This window comes from Vigna unguiculata, chromosome 7 (assembly GCF_004118075.2).
Source record: "Vigna unguiculata cultivar IT97K-499-35 chromosome 7, ASM411807v1, whole genome shotgun sequence".
NCBI classification, from domain to species: Eukaryota; Viridiplantae; Streptophyta; class Magnoliopsida; order Fabales; family Fabaceae; genus Vigna; species Vigna unguiculata.
In genome coordinates this window covers 37,890,801-37,914,522 of record NC_040285.1, presented here as the reverse complement: position 1 = coordinate 37,914,522, position 23,722 = coordinate 37,890,801, and the positions used below count along the sequence as shown (strand labels likewise).

The 23,722-nt window shown below is 31.9% G+C and overlaps 3 protein-coding genes across 5 annotated transcripts; 1 reads left to right on the top strand and 2 right to left on the bottom strand.

Moving 5' to 3' along the window:
- Positions 1 to 949: 949 nt before the first annotated feature.
- Positions 950 to 7,166, top strand: LOC114191630 (CDP-diacylglycerol--serine O-phosphatidyltransferase 1). 2 transcript variants are annotated; one of them, XM_028080929.1, is made up of 14 exons: positions 950 to 1,607; positions 1,915 to 2,073; positions 2,966 to 3,158; positions 3,288 to 3,353; positions 3,455 to 3,514; positions 4,237 to 4,327; positions 4,579 to 4,633; positions 4,794 to 4,873; positions 4,985 to 5,101; positions 5,261 to 5,345; positions 5,778 to 5,869; positions 6,094 to 6,347; positions 6,464 to 6,552; positions 6,665 to 7,166. In XM_028080929.1, exons 3-14 carry the CDS (start codon positions 2,998 to 3,000, stop codon positions 6,793 to 6,795), a joined length of 1,281 nt encoding a protein of 426 aa, XP_027936730.1. In that variant the 5' UTR covers positions 950 to 1,607; positions 1,915 to 2,073; positions 2,966 to 2,997; the 3' UTR covers positions 6,796 to 7,166. The 2 variants fall into 2 exon arrangements, with proteins under 2 accessions (XP_027936730.1, XP_027936728.1); XM_028080927.1 differs by lacking the exon at positions 1,915 to 2,073.
- On the bottom strand, positions 7,021 to 10,405 carry LOC114191631 (palmitoyl-acyl carrier protein thioesterase, chloroplastic-like). Its single transcript, XM_028080930.1, has 6 exons — positions 9,760 to 10,405; positions 9,521 to 9,654; positions 9,066 to 9,179; positions 8,794 to 8,962; positions 8,433 to 8,501; positions 7,021 to 8,329 (listed from the first exon to the last, which is right to left on the bottom strand). The coding sequence occupies exons 1-6, from the start codon at positions 10,138 to 10,140 to the stop codon at positions 7,994 to 7,996; spliced, it is 1,203 nt and encodes a 400-aa protein (XP_027936731.1). The 5' UTR covers positions 10,141 to 10,405; the 3' UTR covers positions 7,021 to 7,993.
- An 8,285-nt stretch (positions 10,406 to 18,690) lies between these two features.
- Positions 18,691 to 23,527, bottom strand: LOC114192225 (origin of replication complex subunit 4). 2 transcript variants are annotated; one of them, XM_028081868.1, is made up of 16 exons: positions 23,385 to 23,527; positions 23,201 to 23,291; positions 23,063 to 23,119; positions 22,676 to 22,723; positions 21,566 to 21,616; positions 21,425 to 21,468; positions 21,286 to 21,349; positions 21,011 to 21,097; positions 20,654 to 20,745; positions 20,496 to 20,577; positions 20,108 to 20,193; positions 19,914 to 20,023; positions 19,664 to 19,759; positions 19,533 to 19,597; positions 19,258 to 19,401; positions 18,691 to 18,978 (listed from the first exon to the last, which is right to left on the bottom strand). In XM_028081868.1, exons 1-16 carry the CDS (start codon positions 23,486 to 23,488, stop codon positions 18,943 to 18,945), a joined length of 1,257 nt encoding a protein of 418 aa, XP_027937669.1. In that variant the 5' UTR covers positions 23,489 to 23,527; the 3' UTR covers positions 18,691 to 18,942. The 2 variants fall into 2 exon arrangements, with proteins under 2 accessions (XP_027937669.1, XP_027937670.1); XM_028081869.1 differs by having other exon boundaries at positions 19,664 to 19,756.
- Between the last annotated feature and the right edge of the window lie 195 nt (positions 23,528 to 23,722).

Sequence of the window (23,722 nt, the reverse complement as noted above, 5' to 3'; positions counted from 1 at the left end):
TTGTCTTGGCCATGAATTTGGAGTTAATAGTAACGTAGTGATGAACATAATAAATCACAGTGATAAGTTGAAAAACCAAAAAGCGATTGACACGAACCTCACAAGCAGTTGAACGAAAGGGAAAGAGGAAAAAGAAAAAATTGAAATTAAGAAAGTGTAGAAATTAGAAATGTTTACGCAAGATGACAGAAAATGTTTAAGGTGTGTACGATTAGTTGCCCGATTGTGATAGATGTCATTATTTTGTATCTTATTAAAGATGAGTCCAGTCACTAAATTGTTGCATGCTTTTTCCACTAAAAAACAATTTATTTTCCGATCTATACCTCACTCGAAACATAATTTGCTGCCTACATTTTCGTAAAAACATCCATACAATTAAACACCATGTCACACTCTGTTTGCACCCCACAATTTTTTTATTATTTCTGCTTCTGTTTCTTGTATTTTTGTGTTTTATAGCTACTCTCTTAATTCATGCCATCAACACTTGAAAATGAAATAATGTTGCTCACCAAAACGTCACCACAACATAAATAAAATAGCAAAATAAATGCACAAATTCTTTACCCTTTGTTGCCTCTTCTGCTACTACAACAAACACCAACAATTTCTCCTCACTCCAATTTCACCACCCTTAAGAGACATGTTTGAAATAGTTATTCATTGTCACATCACTGTTATAAATTAAAATTAAAAAATGGAAATTATTGATTTGACAATTAGATATTAATTATGTACTTATCCACCTTGACCTCGAATTGACGTACACAACGTAAATTAATTGGTATATAATTTAGAGAGAAAAAAAAGAGTAATACATATACCCATTTTGAATTTCATTAATGAGAGAGGTTGGATAGAGGCTCTTTAATAAAGATAAAGAAATCCGCATAGAATGGTTCTTGTACTTTGTTACAGAAAGGTGTTTGATGTTAGGATTTGTTATTAATTATAGAGATGACTGAAGGTTGAATTTATTTTATTATTATGTGTTTATAAAGCATGGAATAAAAAGAAAAATTAAAAAAGGATAAGAAAAAGGGAAATAAGGAGAAAGGAGAGGGGTAAAGTTGTGAGAGAAAAAAAGAAAAGAACTTTTGGTCCATGATTCATGATCATCGTCATCGTGCGTATCTAAAACATCTTCAAATCTATCTTTGACCGTCGTACTCTCTCTCTCTCTCTGTGTTTTTAATTTTTTTCTCTCATCATCACCCTTCGCCTTTTCGCCGCTGTTGCAGACTCTGCTGAAAACACATACACAACACAGCCACCACACAAAAACACGAACACGAACACAGTCACAGTTTCACTTCACCCACCACACCCGAAAGACAGAAAACAATACGATATCTCCATTTTGCCCCTCTTCCCCTTCTCTCACACACACATCTCTATAAATATTATAATTTCTCCATTCATTAGCATAGCATAGCAGCGGAAAGAGAGACAACAACAACTCTCACACTTATCTTCTTCTTCCTCTGATTCCATTCATCATTCATTACTCTGATCCCACGGCTGCGATCTTCTCGTTTCTCCAATCGTACGGCCAGGGGTCCTTTGTCTGCCCAACTCAAACCTTCTCAGCTTTCTCTCTCTACGTAAGTCTCTCTCTCTCTGTGTATGTATGCAACAACACAACAAAGCCTTTATTATAACCTGCTTTTTCGCTCTCTGTATGTATAACCTCTTTTTCGTTACGAATCATATCATATCCGCATAATATCTATCATCACTCGCACGCACACACTCACACGCGCACTCCGCTATGCATTCTTTCTCGATTGTGCTTCGAATCTACTACCTCTCCTGACATTCACTGTACCGTTTTTCCTTTTTTTTTTTTTCTTTTTATTCCTCCCTTTCCGTTTTCACTCCCTTTAATTTTTCGATTTTTTTTTTCAAAAGTTGCTTTTTTTTCGGCCCACCCCACTTCTTCAACTGGATTCCGGGTTCGATTGCTTTCGCTGTTACATGCATCGATACCGGGTTGAATTACGCGTTGTCGTTATGGGTTTTGCTTCTTCTGCCAGATTTAGATCCATCGTGGGGATGTAACCGCCTTTGGTAATTTGCCTGTATTGAGAAATTGAATGCTTTTCTAAGGTTTATGACGCAATGCGTCTGAAATTAATGAGTGTGTTCTATTTTTTTTTTTAATAATAAAAATAATATGCTTTGGGCTGCAACGGGTTTGTGTAGTTCGCTCTTGATGGGGATCCGTTAATTACTGAGTTTGATTCTTTGTGATGCGTATGCATGTGGTTTCATATATGTGTTAAGATGCTGATGGGCAGTACTGTGGTCAAGATATTGGCGAGTTCTGTTATATACTGTAGAATTTGTGATGGACTGTTGGGCTGTCAATCAATGATTTTTCTCCGACACAAAAAAAAAGCACATTGAATTCTGTACCAGATACTACTTTGGGTTTCAAATTTGGGGCTTGTTGTAAATTCAGTGGATTTGCGTGAGTGTGTTTAGTTTAGCCTCTAATTTTGAACCCTAAGATGGTTTTGTTATACGTAAGTTACTTTTCTTTTACTTGTTGGTTATGTATTTAGTACTCGAAGGATAACTGATATTAACCCGCGGTTCATTGCAATACAGAAATTCTAGTTTTTTGAAGAGACTTCTGGTTGCATGTTTTCATTTAGCTGTCTTATTTAATCCTCTATCAGTTTGTGGTTCTTATGCATGTGTGCAGTTTTTACTGAGATACAATGACATACGGGGACTCTTTTTATCTCTTGTTTGTTTTCTTAATATATATGTATATGTATGTATGTATCATAACACTGAAATGCAATTACTCACGGATATTTAATACTAATCAAGTTCATGCTCCGTGTGTTTTCCAATTGTGAATAATGAAATATTTGGTGTGCTTTTATAGAAAACGGGGGACTATTTGTCATGGCATCTGTTAATGATCTTATTTCTTTGATTCTTATTGTAGGTAGAGAGTATAGCTTCTGTGGAACACTGAATATGGAGTCCAATGGTCATGCAAGAGTAAAGAGAAATGATATTATTAAAGAAAACGGTAATTCTCATTTGTCAAATGTAGATGATGAGCATGATCCATGGACAGCATGGGCATACAAGCCTCGAACCATCACATTGTTACTTATTGGTGCTTGCTTTCTCATGTGAGTATCTAGCTGGATGAATTAATGTTAACGAGTGGTGTATTTTTTTCTCCTAGGAAATTTTGTTCATCAATAAAATCAGATTTCTTCCATCTACTTATTTTTTTATATTACTGTTGTATATACCAGTTGGGCAAGTGGAGCACTTGATCCAGAAAGAGATGCATCTGGTGATCTTGTTACTTCTGTTAAAAGGTTTGGTAATTTTAGTTTAATTACTTCTCATTTCATTGTGCTTATATAATTTTTGCTGAGAACAACATATGCTAAAAGCCCGCACAACTGTTTCTCTGCAGGGGTGTATGGGCCATGATTGCTGTTTTTCTTGCTTATTGCCTGCTGCAAGCTCCTTCTACGTGAGTAATCAGAATGAATTTATTTTCTTTAGTTTGGTATTTTCCATTTACGTGTTGTTTTTCGACGTGTATATTAGTCTACTTGCCTTTTTCCTTTTATTAGATTTAGATCCCAAACGTGTCAGAAGACATTCCTTATTTTCGGTGACTTCCACATGATTGGATTATTTTCTTGCCTGTATCTGGAAGGGGACTGAGTATCTAAACTTTTAGTCTCGGGTTTGAGAGATGGTGTTGGAAGAATTTAATTCCAGGCTCCATCGGTTAATTTATTTCACATTTAAAGTCAAGAGAATAAGGCAACAGCTTCATACTCACAGATCACTGTTTTAGAACATTATTAATGGACTAAGTTATTTGAGATAATCAAGATATCATTCAAGATTGGATGGTTGTCGTTGCTTTACTTGCTGGGTAGAAAAGTTTGTTCTTTTCAAGGTTGGGTTAGAGAGAGTGTGTGGATGGGATATGGAAACTGTATGAAGATAACTGGGAATCCAAAGTGTTTATTTTTGTTTGGTGGACGTTCTTTCTTTACAAAGTTTTAATATAATTCCGCTTAAAATGGTTTTGCTATGTTATCAATATAACACGGACGATAATATAAACATGAGTTTGTTACTGCCTACTGATAGTGTATGACGGTGGAAGTTTTGTTCATCTGAAGTTGTTAATTTTCTCGCGACTATTACCTTAATAAATATTTTCCCACTTTCTTTCAGGGTTCTTATTCGGCCACATCCTGCAATTTGGCGCTTGGTTCATGGGATGGCCGTTGTTTATCTTGTTGCCCTCACATTTTTACTTTTTCAGGTTGGTTTCCATGCTCCAATTTGACAATTCTTGTTTAAAGTCTAAGCAATTTTGTCAAGCTTGGATTTACGGCTTTAAAAAAAAACAAACTTTACACTAGATTCTTGCTTACTTTTTTCTATTTGCATCTGTTAGCTTCCTCAAACTTCATTTGTGCTTTGTGTGACAATAATATTTGTCATTTGTTACCCTGTTTCCACCAAGTGAATGAAAGTGGACTAACTTTTATCCTCAATTTTTTGTCCCTACAGAAGCGTGATGATGCTCGACAGTTTATGAAGTTTCTTCATCCTGATCTTGGTGTTGGTAAGGCAATCCGATTCTTTTTTTTAAGATTTGAACTGGTTGGAATTAATTCGTTATGTATGTGCTGTATTTGGGATTTTAAAACATTTTTGGGTTAGTCATGGATCAGTCTGTTTCCTTCAGTTTAAAAGTTTTTAATTAGTATATGTGATCTTGGCAGAACTTCCAGAAAGATCTTATGGTGCCGACTGCCGTGTATATCTGCCTGAAAACCCTGCAAGCAGGTTTAAGAATGTTTATGTATGATTTCTTACACGACCTTTGATTTTGTATACCTTCTAAAGTTACTTTATACCTTTCTGTATCCTATTTGGATCTAACACGGGGCTTATATTATGTTTGATTTCCCAGGAGACACTTTTTGATGAGTTTGTTCTAGCTCATGTTATTGGGTGGTGGGGGAAGGCAATATTGATTCGTAATCAGCCCCTTCTTTGGGTGTTATCGATTGGTTTTGAGTTGGTGGAGGTAAACCCTGATACTTGTACCATTAATACACTCTTTTTGATATTTTGAGACAGGTCTGGTTGTGGGTTTGTGCCTTCATAAAGCTTTGACTTTTTTGTTGCTTTGGTATAATAACTATACTTTCGGATTGCTTAAAGTATTTGGTGCTGGCCTTTTCAGTTTACTTTTCGTCACATGTTGCCAAATTTCAACGAGTGCTGGTGGGACAGTATTATTCTTGACATCTTGATCTGCAATTGGTTCGGTAAGAGTTTTGGACCCATTTTTGTTTTGTTTTAGGCAAGTTTCAAAGATTGCATGTGTTTTACTAGTCGAAGAATGATCTTATTTATTGTACCACCATAATTACAGATTGCATCTATAGACTTTCATTTAATCTGCAATCAACAAAATAAAAATAAATATTTTAGATCTTCATTCTACAATGAAGCTTCAAGGAATTAATTGTATTGACATTTTTTGAACTCTGTCCCGGAAGCTATTCAAGCCTATATACTTACTACAATTTTATTTCAAATTTATTTGTTTTATTTCTAAACAATTTGTTCATACCAAAAAACTTTCAGTACATCATTTTAATTTTGGTTAGTTCTTTAAGTAGCATAGAATCAGTTGTTTTTTGGATTTGAAATTGTTTCAGCCGATTGTAACATCTGTTGGATCAATTAATCTGCAGGAATTTGGGCAGGAATGCATACTGTTAGATACTTTGACGGGAAAACCTACAAATGGGTCGGTCTAAGCCAGCAGCCTAATATAATAGGAAAAGTATGTTTGTCTGTCATCAGTTATTCCAATTATGCTTGACTCTTTGATTCCTATTGAAATTGAAATCACCAATTTGAAATGTCTTTTTCTTTGCCTACTGGAGCAATAGCCAATTGTCTGTGCTCTGAAAGATTTTTTTACTAAAATGTTCTTTCTTTAATCTTGTAATAATAATCTGGTACAGTCTATTCATCTCACCATCTGCTACTTGATATTGGCATTAGGTGAAACGAACATTGGGTCAATTCACACCGGCTCAGTGGGACAAAGACGAGTGGCATCCACTGCTTGGTCCTTGGCGTTTCATTCAAGTGCTTAGTCTTTGCATTGTATTTTTGACAGTAGAGCTCAACACATTCTTTTTGAAATTTTGTCTCTGGATACCTCCTCGAAATTCAGTGGTTATATATAGGTTGATTTTGTGGTGGTTACTTGCAATTCCAACAATTCGCGAGTACAATTCATACCTTCAAGACAGGTGCATTCCCATGTTTTCTATTTATATATTGTCAATTGAGTGTTGATGAATACCAATGTTGGCGACATCGGAACGAGTTCTTGACATTTTATGTCCATATACTGTGATTTTTACAGAAAGCCAGTGAAGAAGGTTGGAGCATATTGTTGGCTCTCTCTTGCCATTTGCATTGTGGAACTTCTGATTTGCATTAAGTTTGGACACGGTACGTTGGTCTCTTGCATATAAATCCTTGTGATGTGTGACGTATTTGGAGGTTAGTATTGATTATTGTTGAAGTCACTGATTACGTACATGGTGGTTGTTTTTGTTGACAGGCTTGTATCCTAAACCAATGCCTATATGGCTGGTAATATTCTGGTCGAGTGTTGGAGTGGCTATTGTTACATTTTTGCTTTTGTGGTCTTGGCAAATCCATCGCAGTCTAGGGAACAAGAAGAGGCGATAATTTTACTACTACTGCAGTTGCAGCAGTCGCAATGCATTATTCTTTGATTGATTCCTTCCTCATTTTTATGGATTCCAATCCATAGCCATACACACATGGTGTAAATACTATCATCAACCTCATAATTAAATTGTAAATGAATATTAATTCTCCTAGCTTAGTGTAGTGGATCACAGTTTCTTTGGGCGGCAAATATTAGTTCCAGCAGCTGGTAGAGAGGTGTACTTGTTATTTATGAGGCTTGCTTTTTGAATAGGTTTCCACCATTGGTAAATTGGCCAATTTCTTCCCTTCCATCGGAATTAGTCATTCTGAAGCGTGTGTATCCAGTCATTTTAATGAAATTTTGAGTGAAGAATGTTTTTGCTTCATCAATTGTGTCTGAATGTTAGCATAATGTTGGAGATTTACAACACCATTACGTTTAGGAATATGTTATTAGGCTAACATTTGCAGCATCTGTAATGTTTTCAGATTTAATATTTTATTGTATGATATAAAAATGACTATACACTACAAAACCGAACATTTGCTTACTAATATTTTCACTTAATCCTCATTCTTTTTGTATACATGCATGTGATTTAAAACTATTTTATCTGAAAAGAGGCCATAAAATCGTTTTACTTTAATCGTGCAGAGATTAAAATGAATCACAGGTGTAAAGAATAGTGCTTGAATGGTTACGTAATATTGCATGCACCGAACCATGGTGTTTACGTAATAATGCGTACACAAATAAGAGGAAAAAAATGTTTTAAGTGTGCTTTTGACATGTTTATGTGGGGTTATCCTTCATTGTTTCATGTTTACTGATGAAGTCGCTCCTAATGTTACTTTTTCAATATGGAAATGCCTTTCGTTAATTTAGAAGATCCACTTTTACTTCCATTTGTCTGAAACCATTTTTTGTTTTTTTAGTTCAAAATATAAAATATGGCTTATGGACTCCTATCATATAGTGCCAACAATTTACTACAACTAACTAATCACATTTTATATTGATTTCATAAATCAAATTAGATCACAACTAACACTTAATTAGAATTGTTACATGTATTTTTTTTTTTCTCCAAGCACTTCCTGGTTGTCCTTTTCCCATCATATCCCATTTTCGTTTAGACCAAGAATTTCTTGGTGAGTACACAAGAGTATATGCCAACATTTGTCCCTTCCCAGTCCACATATCTTACTAAGTCTAAGTGGAAAATGGCTTTGTAACAATCTTCCTCTTCCATGTTGTCCTTCCTCTGACAATTTCGTCGTTTTGTTTCTCTCCTTTGATTTGTAAAAGGTGTGTATACCTTGATGGCCTCTGCTCAAGATAACTCAGCACTCCACTACCATTTATAATTTCTGATGATAACCCATTGAGAAGATTTGTGCAGTAATCTGGCTCTACCACACCATGAAGTATTTCATCATCTTCTGGTTCACATAATGATTGAACTATATCTGAGCTTCCACACTCCCTTCTGTACTCCAGTGTGATACTAGATAATTGGTGCCCCTCCAGAATTTGGTCTGGGATGGTCTGTAGAAGCAATCAAGAATAGAATTTTGGGACTTAGCTATGAGATTCATAATGTTCTATAAATGAGTATTCAGCATTGAGCTCATAAACCTTTGCAATTTACCTCTAGCATCCATCTTACATACTTCACATTATTAACATGTTGGTTCATGTCCAAATCACTTCTCTTGGGCTGAAAAGTGGGGAGGTGCACAAAGTCAATAATTGTGTACATTCTATGTGCTCTGGCAGAGCCAGCAGTAATTTAACTGTAATGCACAGAGTAAAGAGCAAATAGTGTATGTACATACAGTGCAAAGATTTTTTATGCTATTATCCAATTACAAATTGTTAATTATGGTAAATTTGTTCATTTCTTTAATGACTACTTTAAAAATTATTTAATGATTTCTGATTGATTGACATATATAAATTGACAGTAAGTACTGAACTCAAATGCCATATGCATATATATATATATATACCTTCAAATCAGAATTCATGTATTTTGCCTCTTTATCCAATTTGACTATTTTTTCTTGAGCATCTTCTTTTATTGCTTGCTTCTCTATAAACCAAGGTGCAACTTCAGCTCTCACCTCTTCTGGCATTTTGGAGAGACGTCTTGTTTTGCGGTTCATCATCACCCACGTGCTGTTTATGGCTTATCTCAATCAGCACACAGGTATAAAACGTGGAAAATTTGAAAATTGTTAGAAACACTGTGCAAGACATGTATACAGTGCAGAGTACATACCTTGTCGCACGTGCAAAAATGTGGCCTGTGGCTTGGCTTCTTATCAGCCAGTCCCGCCGCATTCCATTTTTGCCTGATGCTCCAACCCATGTGTCAATTTCAACTACCTCTCCCCTGACACGTGTCAAATTAATCTCTTGTTATTATGGTTTTGCTAATCAACTATGTGCTGCTAACACTAAATTTTCATTTCATCAAAATCGGTGCAAATCTTAAGCAAATATGCTGAGCATATGGCCAGCCACAAAGTAAGTGACTTGAAGACAAGGCAAGAGTTCTTGAATACGGAGAAGATTTCAAGAAAAACCTTCAACAAAGTAGTACAACAACTGTGACAAGACTTGTCTCAAGCGAGTTGAAAGTTCTCAAATTTGATTAGTATATTCCAACAACAGAAAAAAAATGTACACATTCATTCGTGTCCTTGTAATAACCATGGTGAAAAGGGACTTTACCAGATGGGATAGTAATCAATCAGAACTTGCATTCTTGAGACAACCCAAATGAGATCGTTCCTCACCATTCCATGTGTCGCCCCAAACCCATCACCCAGCAGCCCAGACATCCAAACATGGTTTAATGCTGTTTCCTGTATATAAAATTGCATTTAGCAACAAAACAAGGGAGCCCTAGAGCTTTTTGAGCAGTGAAAACTCTGGTTATGTGATAACAACATGTGTATTTATTTAATCACCTGAAGAAGATTGAGGATGCTCTCAAGCGTGGCAGTTTTATCAGCTCCAACTTCATAGGACCTAATGACAACGGTCTGTCTATAACCAACTCCACCTTCAGTGATGAGCCCTTGACGATGAGGATCAACCAATTGCTTCTTTGTTGGGATGTTTTGGCGCAGACAATTTTTATCAATTGTAACAGCTTGACCGAGAGTGGTGGAAGTTGTTGCAGCTATTTGGCTTAGTGTCTCAACTTTAATTGGCGACCTAAAACTCCCATTAGTTCTGATGCCGGTGTTCCCTGGCTGCTTAAGTTGGTCATGGTTTTCTCTCATGGAACAAGACCTAACAAAGTAGGTAGAAGCTGGAGATGTGAAAGTGGCAACCATTGTTCTCATTTTGTTCCTAACAAACTGGAACAGTACCTTAGAAGGAGAAAGGTGGGAAGAGAAAAATGGGTACCAAAACTTTTTATAGTTTAACTTTAGACGGGGTTAACAAAGCAGGGCTTGGAACTCTGAGAGACAAATAAGTGAACCTTGTGAATCAGCTGACATATCAAAGAGATTTTGGTGTTTGCTGCGGAAGTAACTTTTAGTTGTCCCCATCTGAGAAGGGAAACGCCCTAGTTCTGATCGATCAGGTAGTAGACAAAAGTTTGTTTAGTTTGTGTCAGACAATTTTGTGAGTTTATGAAAAAAGCAATGCAGTTAATACTCAACTAAAATAACGTTAGCTACTATTTCATAATGTGAATCTGGACATGTTATATAGAACTATGAAAAACTGAACATAGAAAATATTTAAGTATTTATCAGACAGTACGTAAGAAGAATAATAGAATGCTAACAAGGAAAAGAAGATTAACAGAAAGTATCATTGGAGGATTTTAAATTATATCTGTGACGATTTAGGAGTTACTAGCCTGACATCATTCATAAACGTTTTGTTCTTGTTTATTACTGAGTCTAGTAGGACTTTAAGAATTGGTAACTTATAGATATAGTGCTTAGTATTATTGTATCAGATAGGTAGAAGTATAAAAGAGGAACAAAGAACGTCCCTCTAGAAATTTACATCAGCCAATAAGAGAACTTTGTTGAAAAGTCCACTATTGTCAAGGTTTTCCATGTAAGTTTATGTTACAGATATAAAAGACGAATTTAAAGTATATAACTGGAAAAATTTTGTAAGATTGAATAAGATTTAAAAGTTTACTGATATTGTATGTGTTAGTAAAGAGTATAAGAGAAATAAATGTTTCTTCCGAGGAGAAAAGATAAGGGAAGTTTCGAATTGAAAAATTGTGAATTCCTTATAATGTTGCGTGGAAGAAACCAAACTATCTATTGGAATTACTATGTCTTCTGTTGGTCGTTAGGAATAGTGAAGATTATGACAAAAACTAGGACAAAATGAAACCAACTAAGAATTTGGTGAGGCTTTCCAGTGATGCCAAGTTAGTAGGTCTGTGTATTCAAGTCATTTATTGTTGTTTGCTCTGTTATCATGCTTCACACTTTCAGCAATAAATGCATTGGAGGCTCAAGGAAATAATTCCAAATCAGTTTAATTAATTTTGCATGCTTCAAACTTTTTCGGTATGAACCAATAAAAATGACATTATATCATATGTCATAAATGGAGGCTAAATATTGGACAACAGTAATAATATTGCAGCACAGTACACAGAGATAGGCCAAAAAAATTATTCTCCTCAACAGTAACCTACTTGAAGTTTTAATTCTAACAATGTTTCTTTCGCTTTAACTGTTTGCAAGGTTACTTCACAAATTAAGAATAATGGAAATTTTAAATAATGTGTAATTACAATGGATTACAGATTAGACTTTAATTTTGACAAAAGAAAGGATATGTGCACAGATAAAGCCGTGGCAGCAATTTATTTTAATCTTTTTGGAAGATTGTTTCGTTGTACACTTCATTCTCTCTCTAATTTTGAACTTGAACGTTGAGAGAAATCATTGTTAAAGATAAGTAAAATAAAATTTACAATTAATTTATATAGAAAATGAGATAAAAACTAAACGTGAGATAGTTTTGTGGTTGTAACAGTTTATTTGAATAATAAGAAATTGAAAAATATTTATTTTATAAATTTCATTCATATACATTTGTATATAGAAGTTTTATTCTTATAGCATTTTATATTTATAAATTAAGATTAAATTAAACAATATTTTATATCTTTATTAAATCTATAAGTTAGCTAATATCTCAACACTTCTTGAATGTGATCTCTATACACTAAATTGTAAAATAGTCTTCAAACCAACTTTATATATTTCAAATGTTAGTGCAAAGAGTTGAAAGCACAATCTTTTTATATTTTCTTTTCAACTTTTACCACTAGGTAAATTTTATAACTCCCTTTATATAGGTAAGCTATGATCAAGAAGTAGATTGATTTATGATATACGCATGTTAAGTTTGGAAACATGTTTGAAAATTTAGAAATAAGATTTTAGTTTGATTTAACATATTTGTAGTACTGGGATTGAATTACAAACAAGTTTGATAAGTTGGAATTAAGAAATATTGGTGGTTATGTGCAAATGTTTTTTTTTAATGTTATTTAATAAATTGAATGAGAAAATTTGGATGGAAGTGAAACTATTTTTAGATAATTTTTCAAATAATATAAGTTTTGTATAATCCATTTAACCATATATATTTCGCTGAAAGAAATTCATTCCAGCAATCAATCTCACTCTCCGGCTAAATCTCCTGAATAAATTTTAACTCAATAAAATTTAGAAAAAAATTAGATTCAGTTCAGTGATTTTTTTTGTGCTCAATGAAATCACCTTATTTACATATGATGTGATGAGAAATCGATAAAGAATTCTAGCACAAACTATAATATGACATTTGTGTAGAATTTGATGCAATAAATTCACATCAATATGAAACTTAAATTTATAAATCTAAAAAGTGCCTAAAATAGATAAAATATTTATTTTTAGTAAAACATACTTAATATATAAAAAATCATTTTATTAATTATTTACTTTATATCCAATTATAATAAGCCCTAATAGAATTTATCTAATTTTATATCCATTAAATATGATTATATGGACTCAAAATATTAATCTCTTCATCCTTGTATTGTTATAATTATATTTGAAAACAGAAAACGATACACGAAAACTAAGATGGTTATAGAAATTTAGTTTATTGCATTTTATAATATTTTGCTGATAAAAGTTATAGATTTGACAAACGCTCTTGTTGAGTAATTATAATTTAATTTGATGTGTAAAAATTTAGCCAGTTCCTATTTAATTTGTTATTTTTGGTTGTCAGATATCCTACCAAACTATCTTTAATATAATATTTAATTTCAGTGATGTCTTTTCATAAGTGCATTACTTTTTTGCTCTCAGTATTTATTTGTGTACTGTTCAATTCTATTTCATAAAATGTACTATAAAATGACTCACGTATCATTATTTTGTAAACTTTTTACTTAATAGTGTAGAAAAAATTACAATTACTTGATCTAAAAATTCAGTGGAAATAATGAGGAAGAATAATTTAAAGAGTTATTTGATTTGAAACTTTTGATCCCAACTATTATTTAGCTTTCAAAATATGCGTAGAAGTGAAAACAACAATTAAAATTTTCCGAGCTCTTCACAAAATAAAAATTGGTTAAAATACTCTGTTAGTCTTCTTTTTTGTTGCAGAATCTCAATTTGGTCCTCATATTTTTTATTAGTATCATTAAGTAGGTGCCACGTGTCAGTTCCTCATTCTTTTGAATTTTCTTTATTTTAAATTTTTTTTAAAATATTTATGCCACGTGTCACTTCTGTAGTGTGCCACATGTCATTCTAATATGGTGACATTAATGTATGAATCTCAATTTGATCCTCATATTTATTAAATTGATTTGATTTGAGTCCCAATTTTTTAAAAAAAATTTCAATTTCAGGTACTCCAAATTTAGACCAAATTTTACTTTTATATAATGTTATGATTATTTTTATTAAAATTGATATTTATATTAAATATTTTAATAATATTAATTATATTTAATATTAAAATTTTAAATATATTTATTTTAATTTTTTATAAAATTATTTTAAAATTTAAAATTTGAATTTATAAAATTGTTACTTTTAAGCCAACTCTAAAATATTGTTGATATTGAATATTATACAAATATTTCGAATATAAATTTCTTAATCTATATATTTAAAATTTTAAAATAAAATTTAAATAAAGTTTAATGTAAAATATAAATTTAAATAAATTAAATGTTGTTAAAAATATGTAATAGAAATATCACTTGTAATAAAAGTATCATCATTACATTTATAAAAAAATTAAATTTGTTCTAAATTTGGAGCACATGAAATTAAAATTATTTTAAAAAGATTTAGGAGTGAAATCAAATCAAATTAACAAATATGAGGACCAAATTGATATTCTTACATTAATTTGACACGTGTCACCATATTAGATTGACACGTAGCACATTATAGAAGTGACACGTGACATAAATATTTTTTTTTAAAAATTCAAAAAAAATTCAAAAAAAATTCAAAAATTCAAAAAAACGAGAAGCTGACACGTGAGACCTCCTTAACGGTGTTAGTTCTCTACTAACGGATAAGACCTAATTGATACTAATTTACAAAAATGAGACCTAATTGAGACTAATAAAAATACGAAGACCAAATTGAGATTTTGCTACAAAAACGAGGACCAAGTTTAACCATAAAAATTAGAAAACTTGGTATAAAAATTAAAAAAAAAATATATTTCTTAAACTAAACATCGTCCAGTATTCTTTTTAGTTTTATGTTTGACTATCAAAGCAAAATATGGATTATTGACTTACTGAGATGAAAACTATGTAAAATAAAATAGAGTACAATTTTTTTGAATCATTATTTAATCAATTATTTTATGCGTGTATAAATTCAAATAATTTATATAATAATTTATCTATTTATATGTCTTCATCGCACTAGCTATCACACTTACACTTCCAAACAAGACTATATTCTTTTCCTGATAAAAATGTAGGAAAATAAATAAATTGACAATACTATTTCTAAATAACAACTACCAAACATTTTTTCTAATAAAATGTTATTTTAATAAAACATTAATTTGTAATGTTGTAGAGTAAGTTTATAAAAAAAATATTATCAAGGTAAGAGTTAAAATTAGGATATAAAAGTGAGGTAACTTGATTTACACAGATTCACTCGTCAAGGATTGAACTAAAAAAAGATCAGATTAAAAATTTTGTAACCTGATTTAACCCATTAAGGATTGATAGATTAATGGATTGACTTACTTATAAATATTTTTTTTTGCAATTTATTTTACATATTTATTACATAAATGACAATGAAGAGACTTAATTTATTTTATATAATAGTAAATCAAAGTGTTTATCTAATCCTCAAATTAACTAAACATTCAAACTATTCAAATATTATTAAACAGCATTATAACATTTAAAAATATAAAATTATCAATCTATATAATTAGAAATATTAATAAGAATAACAAAAAATATTTAAAAAATTGTAAAAATATGTTAGTGAGTTAATCTATCCTTCAATCCAGTTTGAATTCGCTTAATTTGTTAGTTAAGAAAACCATATTTAATTCAATTCACTTTTGAAAAAATTAAATTTTTCTCAACCTGATCTAACTCAAACCTATATTAAACCGAATTGACTGAAACGCATTTTGACCTTTATAGTTAAAATTATGTATGAAAAAAATCCAAAAATTAAAACCTATTTTAACATCGTTAGTTAAAATTATATATGAAAAAGTCTGAAGACTTAACTTTTTCTTGCAAATCCGCTTGTTTATTATAAGATAAATCTCAAAAATATCCTTTCAAATTAGATGTTGTATTTCAAATTATATAATTAAAAAAACCTATTAAAATTAACATTTTCACTTTTGAATCATACTCTCGAAAAATATATTTCAAATTACATAATTTAAAATTAATTTTGTTCACTTTGGAATTGTATAATATTCCAGGTTCATAATTCAAATTATTTTTTTTTCTAGATTATACAGTCTTAAAAATATTCTATATTTCCTAAATTTATTTCTATATTTGTTAATCCAAAATTAATGTCACTACAAATAAAATTTATTTCTTTGCGATTGCGCATCGGGTTGAATCACGATTGCGGAGAGCATTCCACATTCATCCAAATAAAATAAGCTAAATTCTGACTACCACAAATTTTGCAGCTTTCCCAAATACATCATTAATTCTTTAAATATAAAAAAAATCACAATTTCTAACACATTCAATTTCATTTAGTTTTTAATTTTAAATGGATATTCATTTTTTAAATATTTTATAGGTTAAATTATATTTTTAGTCCTCATTTTCGTAGCAAAATTTGAATTTCGTCCCTCAATTAATTTTTATCTCAAACTGGTCCCTATTTTGAGAAATTTGACCCAATCAAGTCCTTTCCGTTAGTGGTGGAGTAACGGTGTTAAATGGAGTGCCACATGTCTGCTTCTGAATTTTTTGAATTTTTTTTTGAATTTTTTTTACTTTTTATTAATTTTTTTAAAGTTTTTTAAAAAAAAAATTTTGCCACGTGTCAAGCGGACATTGTGCCACGTGGCAGTGACAGTGCCACGTGTCACTATTTGGGAGTTGTCATTTTTCATTCTCAATTTGGTCCCTGTATTTTATTTTTTGTCTCAATTTAGTCCCAATTTTTGTAAAAATTGTGCAATTTTATCTCTCTCCAAATTGAAACCAAATTTAATTTCTATATAAATATGCACAAATATTTCTATCAAAATTGATATTTCAAGTAAATATTTTTAATAAGATTAAGTTTATTTTAATTTATAATTTACGTTAAACTTTATTTAAAATTGTTTTAAAGTTGTTGATAGAAAATAATGTTAATAAAAAAATTCATAAATTATATTGATATTTTATTACATTATACTTTAATATTGTTTTTTATTCGAATTTATATTTTAAATAATTGCATATTTTTAAAATGTGTAAAATTCAATAATTTTTATACAAATATTTTAGTTAGTATAAAAATAACAATTATATAATTTAAGAAAAATTAACTAGTTTATGTAACAATAAAAAACAAATAAATTTAAAATTTGGAAACAATTTTAAGTAAAATTTAATGTGAAACAAATTTAAAGAAACTTGGTTTTATTGAAAATATATAATAAAAAAATTAATTTGAATAAAAAAATTAAATTTAATAAAAATATTTGTATAACATTTTATAATTTTTGTTTCAATTTGGAGGGGGACGAAATTGCATAATTTTTACAAAAATTGGGACTAAATTGAGACAAAAGATAAAATACAGGGACCAAATTGAGAATGAGAAAATGACACCTCCCAAATAGTAACACGTGGCACTGTCACTGCCACGTGGCACGATGTCAGCTTGACACGTGGCAAAATTTTAATTTTTTAAAAAGATTTAAAAAAATTAATAAAAATAAAATAAAAATTCAAAAAAAATTCAAAAAAAAAATAAAAAAATTCAAAAAATCCAGAACCTGACACGTGGCACCCCATTTAACACCGTTACTCCACCACTAACGGAAAGAACTTGATTGGGTCAAATTTCCCAAAATAGGGACCAGATTGAGATAAAAATTAATTGAGGAACCAAATTCAAATTTTGCTACGAAAATAGGGACTAAAAGTATAATTTAACCTATTTTATATGGATAAAATAATTCATATTTAGTGAATTTTATTTTTCTTGTTTAAATAAAGTATTTCAATTTAATAAGATCAAGCCCAAGTTGGAGTCAAGTTGAACCAAGTCAGCTCGACCTTAATCAAGCTACGTTGGTTAGACACAAATCGACTGAGTTGGTCCATGCATAGGTTGCACTAGATCGATTCAGACCTAAGTTGAACTGAGTTAGTTTCAATCAAGATAAAGTCAAGTCAATCTAGACTTAGATCGATCTAAGTCTATCTAAACCAGGTTAATCTGGACCCAAATTGAGCCAAGTCTATCCAAGCCCAAATTGAGTCGTGTTAGGACAAGTCCACATTCAGTCGAGTTAGGATGAGTTCATGTTCATCTAAGTCAGGATTAACCCACATTCAACCGAATTAGTTTATGCCCAAGTCAATCTTGAGTGATGAAGACTAGGTCAAACCTAGCCAAATTGCGACCAAGTCAAGCCAGGTTGAGATGAGTCTACTCAGGCCTTATCGAGTATGCTCAAACCTGATCAAGTCAGATTGAGTCAACTTGAATGAGTCTAGGCCCAAGTCAAACCAAGTTAGTCTAAGCCTAATCAAGGTGGATTCATCTACATTGAAGACGACTCATGTTTAACCAAGTTGGGTTAGACCTCAACAAGTCCTGGTTCGATACAAAATAGGTCAAGCCTAGCCCAATCAAGACCAAGTAAAGCTAAGCTTAAGTCAAGCAAAGTTAGCCCTAGCCTCTCATGTCAAGTAAGTCTATCTGAGTTAATTGATCTGAGCCTATTTGGTTCAATCAAGCCCAATCGATATGGGTTGGTCAAGTTATGTCGACTTGGATCCAAGTCAAGTCAAGTTGGAACATGATCACATTTAACTGTGTTGGGACAAGATCACATTTAATTGGACAAGAACCACGTCAAATCAAGTTTAATTAGGTTTAAGTCATGTTAGGTTGAACCCAAGTTAGATCGAGACAAATTATGTCAGATTTAGCCAAGTTCAGTTGGGTCTGTGTTGGATGTGACATTAAATCAGAATCACGTCAAACTAAGTTAAGTTAGGTTGAATTTACCTAGACCTAGATTGACCCATACTACAAGATCAAAAGTATGAATTTGAAATATGTATAGTTTCAAATTCTTACGTTGTTGATAGGATTTAAAATCATTTGCTTCTAAATAATTTAATTACTCTAATAAAATTTTAATATTTTTCAAAATTCCTTATCGAAACAACATTTTATCATAAAACATATCAAATTCTCTGAAAAAATAAATTACCCTTTTAACACTATTGGGCTTTCCAGCACAACAAAGTGTTGACTATATATGATCAGAACAAAGTGTTGACTAAACAAGAGAGGAGATTTAGTAGACAGGCTGAATTGAGCAGAATTTGGAATCGTACCACACAATGCAACATGAAGCACCAACAGACATGTCCCTCAAGGGTTTTAGCCTTCACGATCCATTAACTTTATAAGGTAAGCCTGCAAAAAATATGCAATTTGATGAGTATTTTGGTTTCTCAAAATATCCTTTTATCCTGTATGGAAGAGACTATTCTCTCTAGTAAATGACCCCTAAAGTGGAGACTCCTGCCAACAGTTATTGTGCCCCATCATACACATGAATCTCAAAATTGAACCTAAGGTCATATTATTGAGAGATGCAAGCCCCTTCACTTCCAATCAAATCCTCGCAATTCTTATTTTTCAATCTGGCACATAATTAATATACAGCTGAGCTAATTGAGTCAGTTAACTTACAGGGCATGAATTATACGCTCTCAGTCCCTGATGTAGTTCAGCAGATGAAATTAAAAGCTTTACAGGACGGAATTCAACAGACAAATTCTGTCCTCTATTGTCTGTGAAACATATCATCTCACGATGAATAAGGTGTTCAAATGCCTGCGTAAAAAAGGAAAAAATACCCCAAGTAAGTTTGGGATTGCAGACAAAGGGTAGGAAACTTACCATAACCATTATTTGCTAGGATAACAAGTTTGGCTTAAAAAATTCATAAAGGAAGATGAACACACCCGTAAGCAGACATTTCTCGAATAATACTCAGAAGTTCGGAAGGAATCATGCATACTTTTATACTCTGCAAAGTATAGCAGTCACGTTAAGGAATAACACAAAAAATTGAAAGAAAAACAACAAATATTACCTTTCATTACAGAATTGAAATTGCATAAACTTTTCTCTTTAACTTCCAATCTCTTCATGCAAACCAAAATATGAAGTTCTAAATTGGAGCAATCTGCTTGCAAGTTGAAATAATAACCAAGACGCCATTATTAGTTCAAGACCCATTAAATGGGAACAGTTTATAGCTGAATATAACGTCAATGCGATGGCCTCTCTATACAGAAAGAATAGCATCTGTTAAAATTTATAATTATTTGAAATTGACATACTTCTTAAACATTCTAGTTTCGGCTGTCTCTGGATGCTTGAAAATGCAATTTCAAAGCTCTCCTGAGACAGGAACCCAGTCTGCAAATCCATATGAGAGACTGCACAGAATCTGGAAGATAATTAAACTCACAAAAGTGTGGAAAATATCTATATGACATTCAACAGCCAACAGAAGTGCTAAAAAATTACTTACAGGAACCTCAGCAAATGTTTGACACAGGAATCAACATTTAAATATTTTTGTAGGGTTTCTTTGAACTTTCTATCTTCTATAATATTCTGTAATCTGTCAAGGATTTCTTAATGAGCTAAACAAGTGTGAATTTTCATTGATCAAGAAAATACATAAATAAATTTTCCATACATAACAGTTTCAGTAGATGCGATGTAGCTGTTTCTCAATGAAATAAGTTTACTCGGAGAAATACAATTGCAGGGTTTGCAACAATATTTCGTTCTGCAAAGCTCATTAACTTAAGTATGAGAATAGTAACATATGGACAAACATGTCAACATGTGTGGATTATGAACTAATCAACTAGAAGCAACATAGGAAAGCATTCGCAATAAAAAAAGGATACTTGGACCCTCGTGTTAAACTCAGTAGCATAATCATGTGGAAAGCTTGAATCGATTGGTAATGTCAGCATATGCATTAGTAACCTACATGACAAGTCAATCATTGCATTTAACATCGTTTTCAGCATATCTCAGTCTAAGGAAATTACAATCCACCTACTTCTGTGAATCTTCCATGGAAGGTGGTAAGAACAACAGTTTTCTATGTGAAAACCGAGATCGTACTCTTTTCTCCAACAGTTGATCCGCATCCTGCAAGGTGAACTATCCTGATTTGTAAAAGTTATCTTATGTTCTACAACAACCACATGATATGATAGATTTTTTTCTCAAAAATACATATACAAGCAAAACAAAGTGGAAAACACTTAATCCAATAACAATAATTTGTAAGTTACAGAAATAACATCAATTTTTTTTTTTTTTCTCACCAATCGCAATAAGAAATTAAAATATTACTATTCACAATTACTCAAAAGTTTATAGAAGAAAAACGAAATAACTGCAAAGCACATACCAAACGGCAACTAATGCCAAGTACAACAGCCTGTGATGCTATTGATTGCATTGCATCTAACAAACTATAAAGTAACCGCTGTTTACCCTGCAAATAATCAGGATGCAAAACATAGCAAATATATGTTTAAAAAGTCAAACCAAAATATTTCAGTGATCACAAATAGGATTACTTAATAAAGAGTAAGAGGTTGAAAATAACTACAATTATAACCCATAATTTGAACTACAAGCTTTCGACAAATGATCAAAGGGCAAAAGCAAGAGAAGCCTTACCTGAGCAAATAAGTCAAACTCTTCCAGAACAAATATCACTGTTTTATGTGCTAATCCACATTCCCTAGAAAACAAAGATATTAAATGCTCCAGAACTTTAAATTATTTTCCTTTTTCAACGAATGAAACTTTCACTCACTTTAGAATGGCAACCATAAACTGGGAGTTGTCATCAAATGATGCCTGCAGAATGTTCATATCAAGGTAAAAATAAATAAAAAATCAACGTCCGGTAATTGTAAATGAATAGTGGGGATTTTGTATAGGTAGATTATGTTACCGCTTTTGAGAATAGCAATTGATGCTCCATGCACAACTGCCTAGCTATTTCCTGTTTCATCGTGGTTTGCAACAAGAAATGAGACACCAAACAATAACAGATACAGTGCAACCTAAATCTATCTGTTCAAATAATCTTTACTTGTATTGAGATTTTTTATAGTGAAGAAAGAAAGAAAAGGAATATGAAGTGGACAAGGAAGGAAGAGAAACTTCTGAGAAATAAAATAGAAATAGAGGTAGTCTCACTGAAAAAATAGAATGAAGATTAATTTTTTGAGATTATTAAATTTAAAAAGGAATTAAAAACATTATGTAGTGTGTTCTTCTGATTTTTCAAATTTGATAGGCAAATCATTTAATTTAAAAAATATATAAAATTAAAATTATATAAATGTTAAATTTAGCTCATTAAAATAATATAGTGTGATAGAAATTACAGACACATAGACACAAGAACTCTTGTACTTCTGCTAGTAATTAATTATAATAAAACATTGAGATTAACAAAAAGAAGCAAAACTTAAGAGCCATCCTTCCATCTGGTGTTCTTCCACATTCATTTCTGTACTATCCTACACCTAAGGTGAAATGAAAGTGCTTGAATTTCGCTCCATTTATCCGTAGGTTTTAACAGCCAAATGGTGCACAAATCCAATAATTAACTCTCTCCCTCGCTATTTCACTATTTTCTCATTTACCTCTGTGTGATCGAACTGACCGTATGACAAGAATGGTAAATTCTATAACATGCCTACAGTTCCAGAATTATAATCTACAAGCTTCCTAGCTAAATCAAAGTGGAAGATTATCTTCCAATTAGTTGTCCCCTTCTGCAGTAAGACTAACCAGTTAATCACCAACCTATGCGCCTATATTATTAAGTGTAAGAAACTCAATAGGGCGGCAAACTAGCCATATAAGTCATGGATTACGTAAACAAATCACAACTAATAAACGTCAGTAAAGTCGTTATCAGTAGTAAGTCCACATAAACAATCAGGAAAAGCAATTCAAGAAAATATTAACACAAACAGAAAAACAAAGGGCAGTAACAACGCCATAGTCGTTTAAATTAGTAACATTATAAGCAAGTTTTATGAATGCTAACCTTGAATGCGGAGACGTCATCGCTATGTAAAAGGCCATTCAACCGTATCTGCAACGAAAAATTTATACTAAGATGACAGACATACTTCCATTCCCTTAAATTATTACTATCATTATGTTTAATCGCTCCTTCAGTAATATTTGAACATTTCCTTTTTAATTTTAGTCTGTCCACATGCACGTTTTAATCTGTTTTAGTCTCTGCCGGGGACTAAAATGGATTATAAATGTATTTTAGTGACTAAAACGTGTTAAAAAGTTAATGTGTAAGCCTTAGGAAAGTAACTTATAAATATAGTAATGAAGCAGTAATGATTGTGCAGGCGCAAGAACCAAATGACTAAGACTAATTAAACCATATCATTATTTGCGTACAATGATTAATTACCACTGAAATCGAATCTGGATACTCTTGCAGCAAATCTTGAATGACAACTTCCAAAACCTGACAAGAGAAAACATATTGAAAAGAAACTGGAAGAAACCCTTAAACCGATGTTGAGGTTGAGGTGAGTGATGAACACACCGCGTTCTTTCCAGAGCCGCGCGGACCGAGTAGCAGAATAGAATTGTTGCACGCTTCCGTCACCGAATTCGATATCATGAATTTCAGTTTGCTGATATGTGAAATCGGTAAAGTGAGACAACCACCGATTCGGATTTGATTGAATAACAATGAGAAAAGTTAACTGCGGGAAAAAAGTTCAGACCTGTAGTTGCTGTCTGGATAATCGTTCTTGAAGATGAATTTAGGGTCGCAGATTCTGCTTCGAAGCACGTTCACTGCCTTCGTTTTGTGATTCTCTGGCTCCATTGCCCCGAAGATACAACACAGTTGGCGGGAACAACAAACGCGCCTGTTTGTTTATAACTAGCGAAGACCTTGTGTTCTCTGTCAAATGCGGCCCAATTCCACTATGATGGGCTTAGTTCTTCGGTAATGGGCCGAAAGTCCTTCATGATAACACAAAATAAAGACCTGTCTTTGTAATAGTAGTAAAAAATAATTTTTGTTATGAATCTAAAACAAAATGTAATTGACCAAATC

What these genes read in the sequence shown, in the direction of transcription:
- LOC114191630 (XM_028080927.1), top strand. Translation starts at nt 2,998, where the DNA reads ATGGAGTCCAATGGTCATGCAAGAGTAAAGAGAAATGATATTATTAAA. An exon ending in ATTGGTGCTTGCTTTCTCAT is followed by an intron (nt 3,159 to 3,287) that starts GTGAGTATCTAG and finishes TGTATATACCAG; the next exon opens with TTGGGCAAGTGGAGCACTTG. An exon ending in CTTGTTACTTCTGTTAAAAG is followed by an intron (nt 3,354 to 3,454) that starts GTTTGGTAATTT and finishes GTTTCTCTGCAG; the next exon opens with GGGTGTATGGGCCATGATTG.
- LOC114191631 (XM_028080930.1), bottom strand. Translation starts at nt 10,140, where the DNA reads ATGAGAACAATGGTTGCCACTTTCACATCTCCAGCTTCTACCTACTTT. An exon ending in ATTTTTGCACGTGCGACAAG is followed by an intron (nt 8,963 to 9,065) that starts GTATGTACTCTG and finishes AGCCATAAACAG; the next exon opens with CACGTGGGTGATGATGAACC. An exon ending in ATGTAAGATGGATGCTAGAG is followed by an intron (nt 8,330 to 8,432) that starts GTAAATTGCAAA and finishes TTGCTTCTACAG; the next exon opens with ACCATCCCAGACCAAATTCT.
- LOC114192225 (XM_028081868.1), bottom strand. Translation starts at nt 23,488, where the DNA reads ATGGAGCCAGAGAATCACAAAACGAAGGCAGTGAACGTGCTTCGAAGC. An exon ending in ATCCAGATTCGATTTCAGTG is followed by an intron (nt 22,724 to 23,062) that starts GTAATTAATCAT and finishes TTTTCGTTGCAG; the next exon opens with ATACGGTTGAATGGCCTTTT. An exon ending in GAAACTAGAATGTTTAAGAA is followed by an intron (nt 19,760 to 19,913) that starts GTATGTCAATTT and finishes TCAACTTGCAAG; the next exon opens with CAGATTGCTCCAATTTAGAA.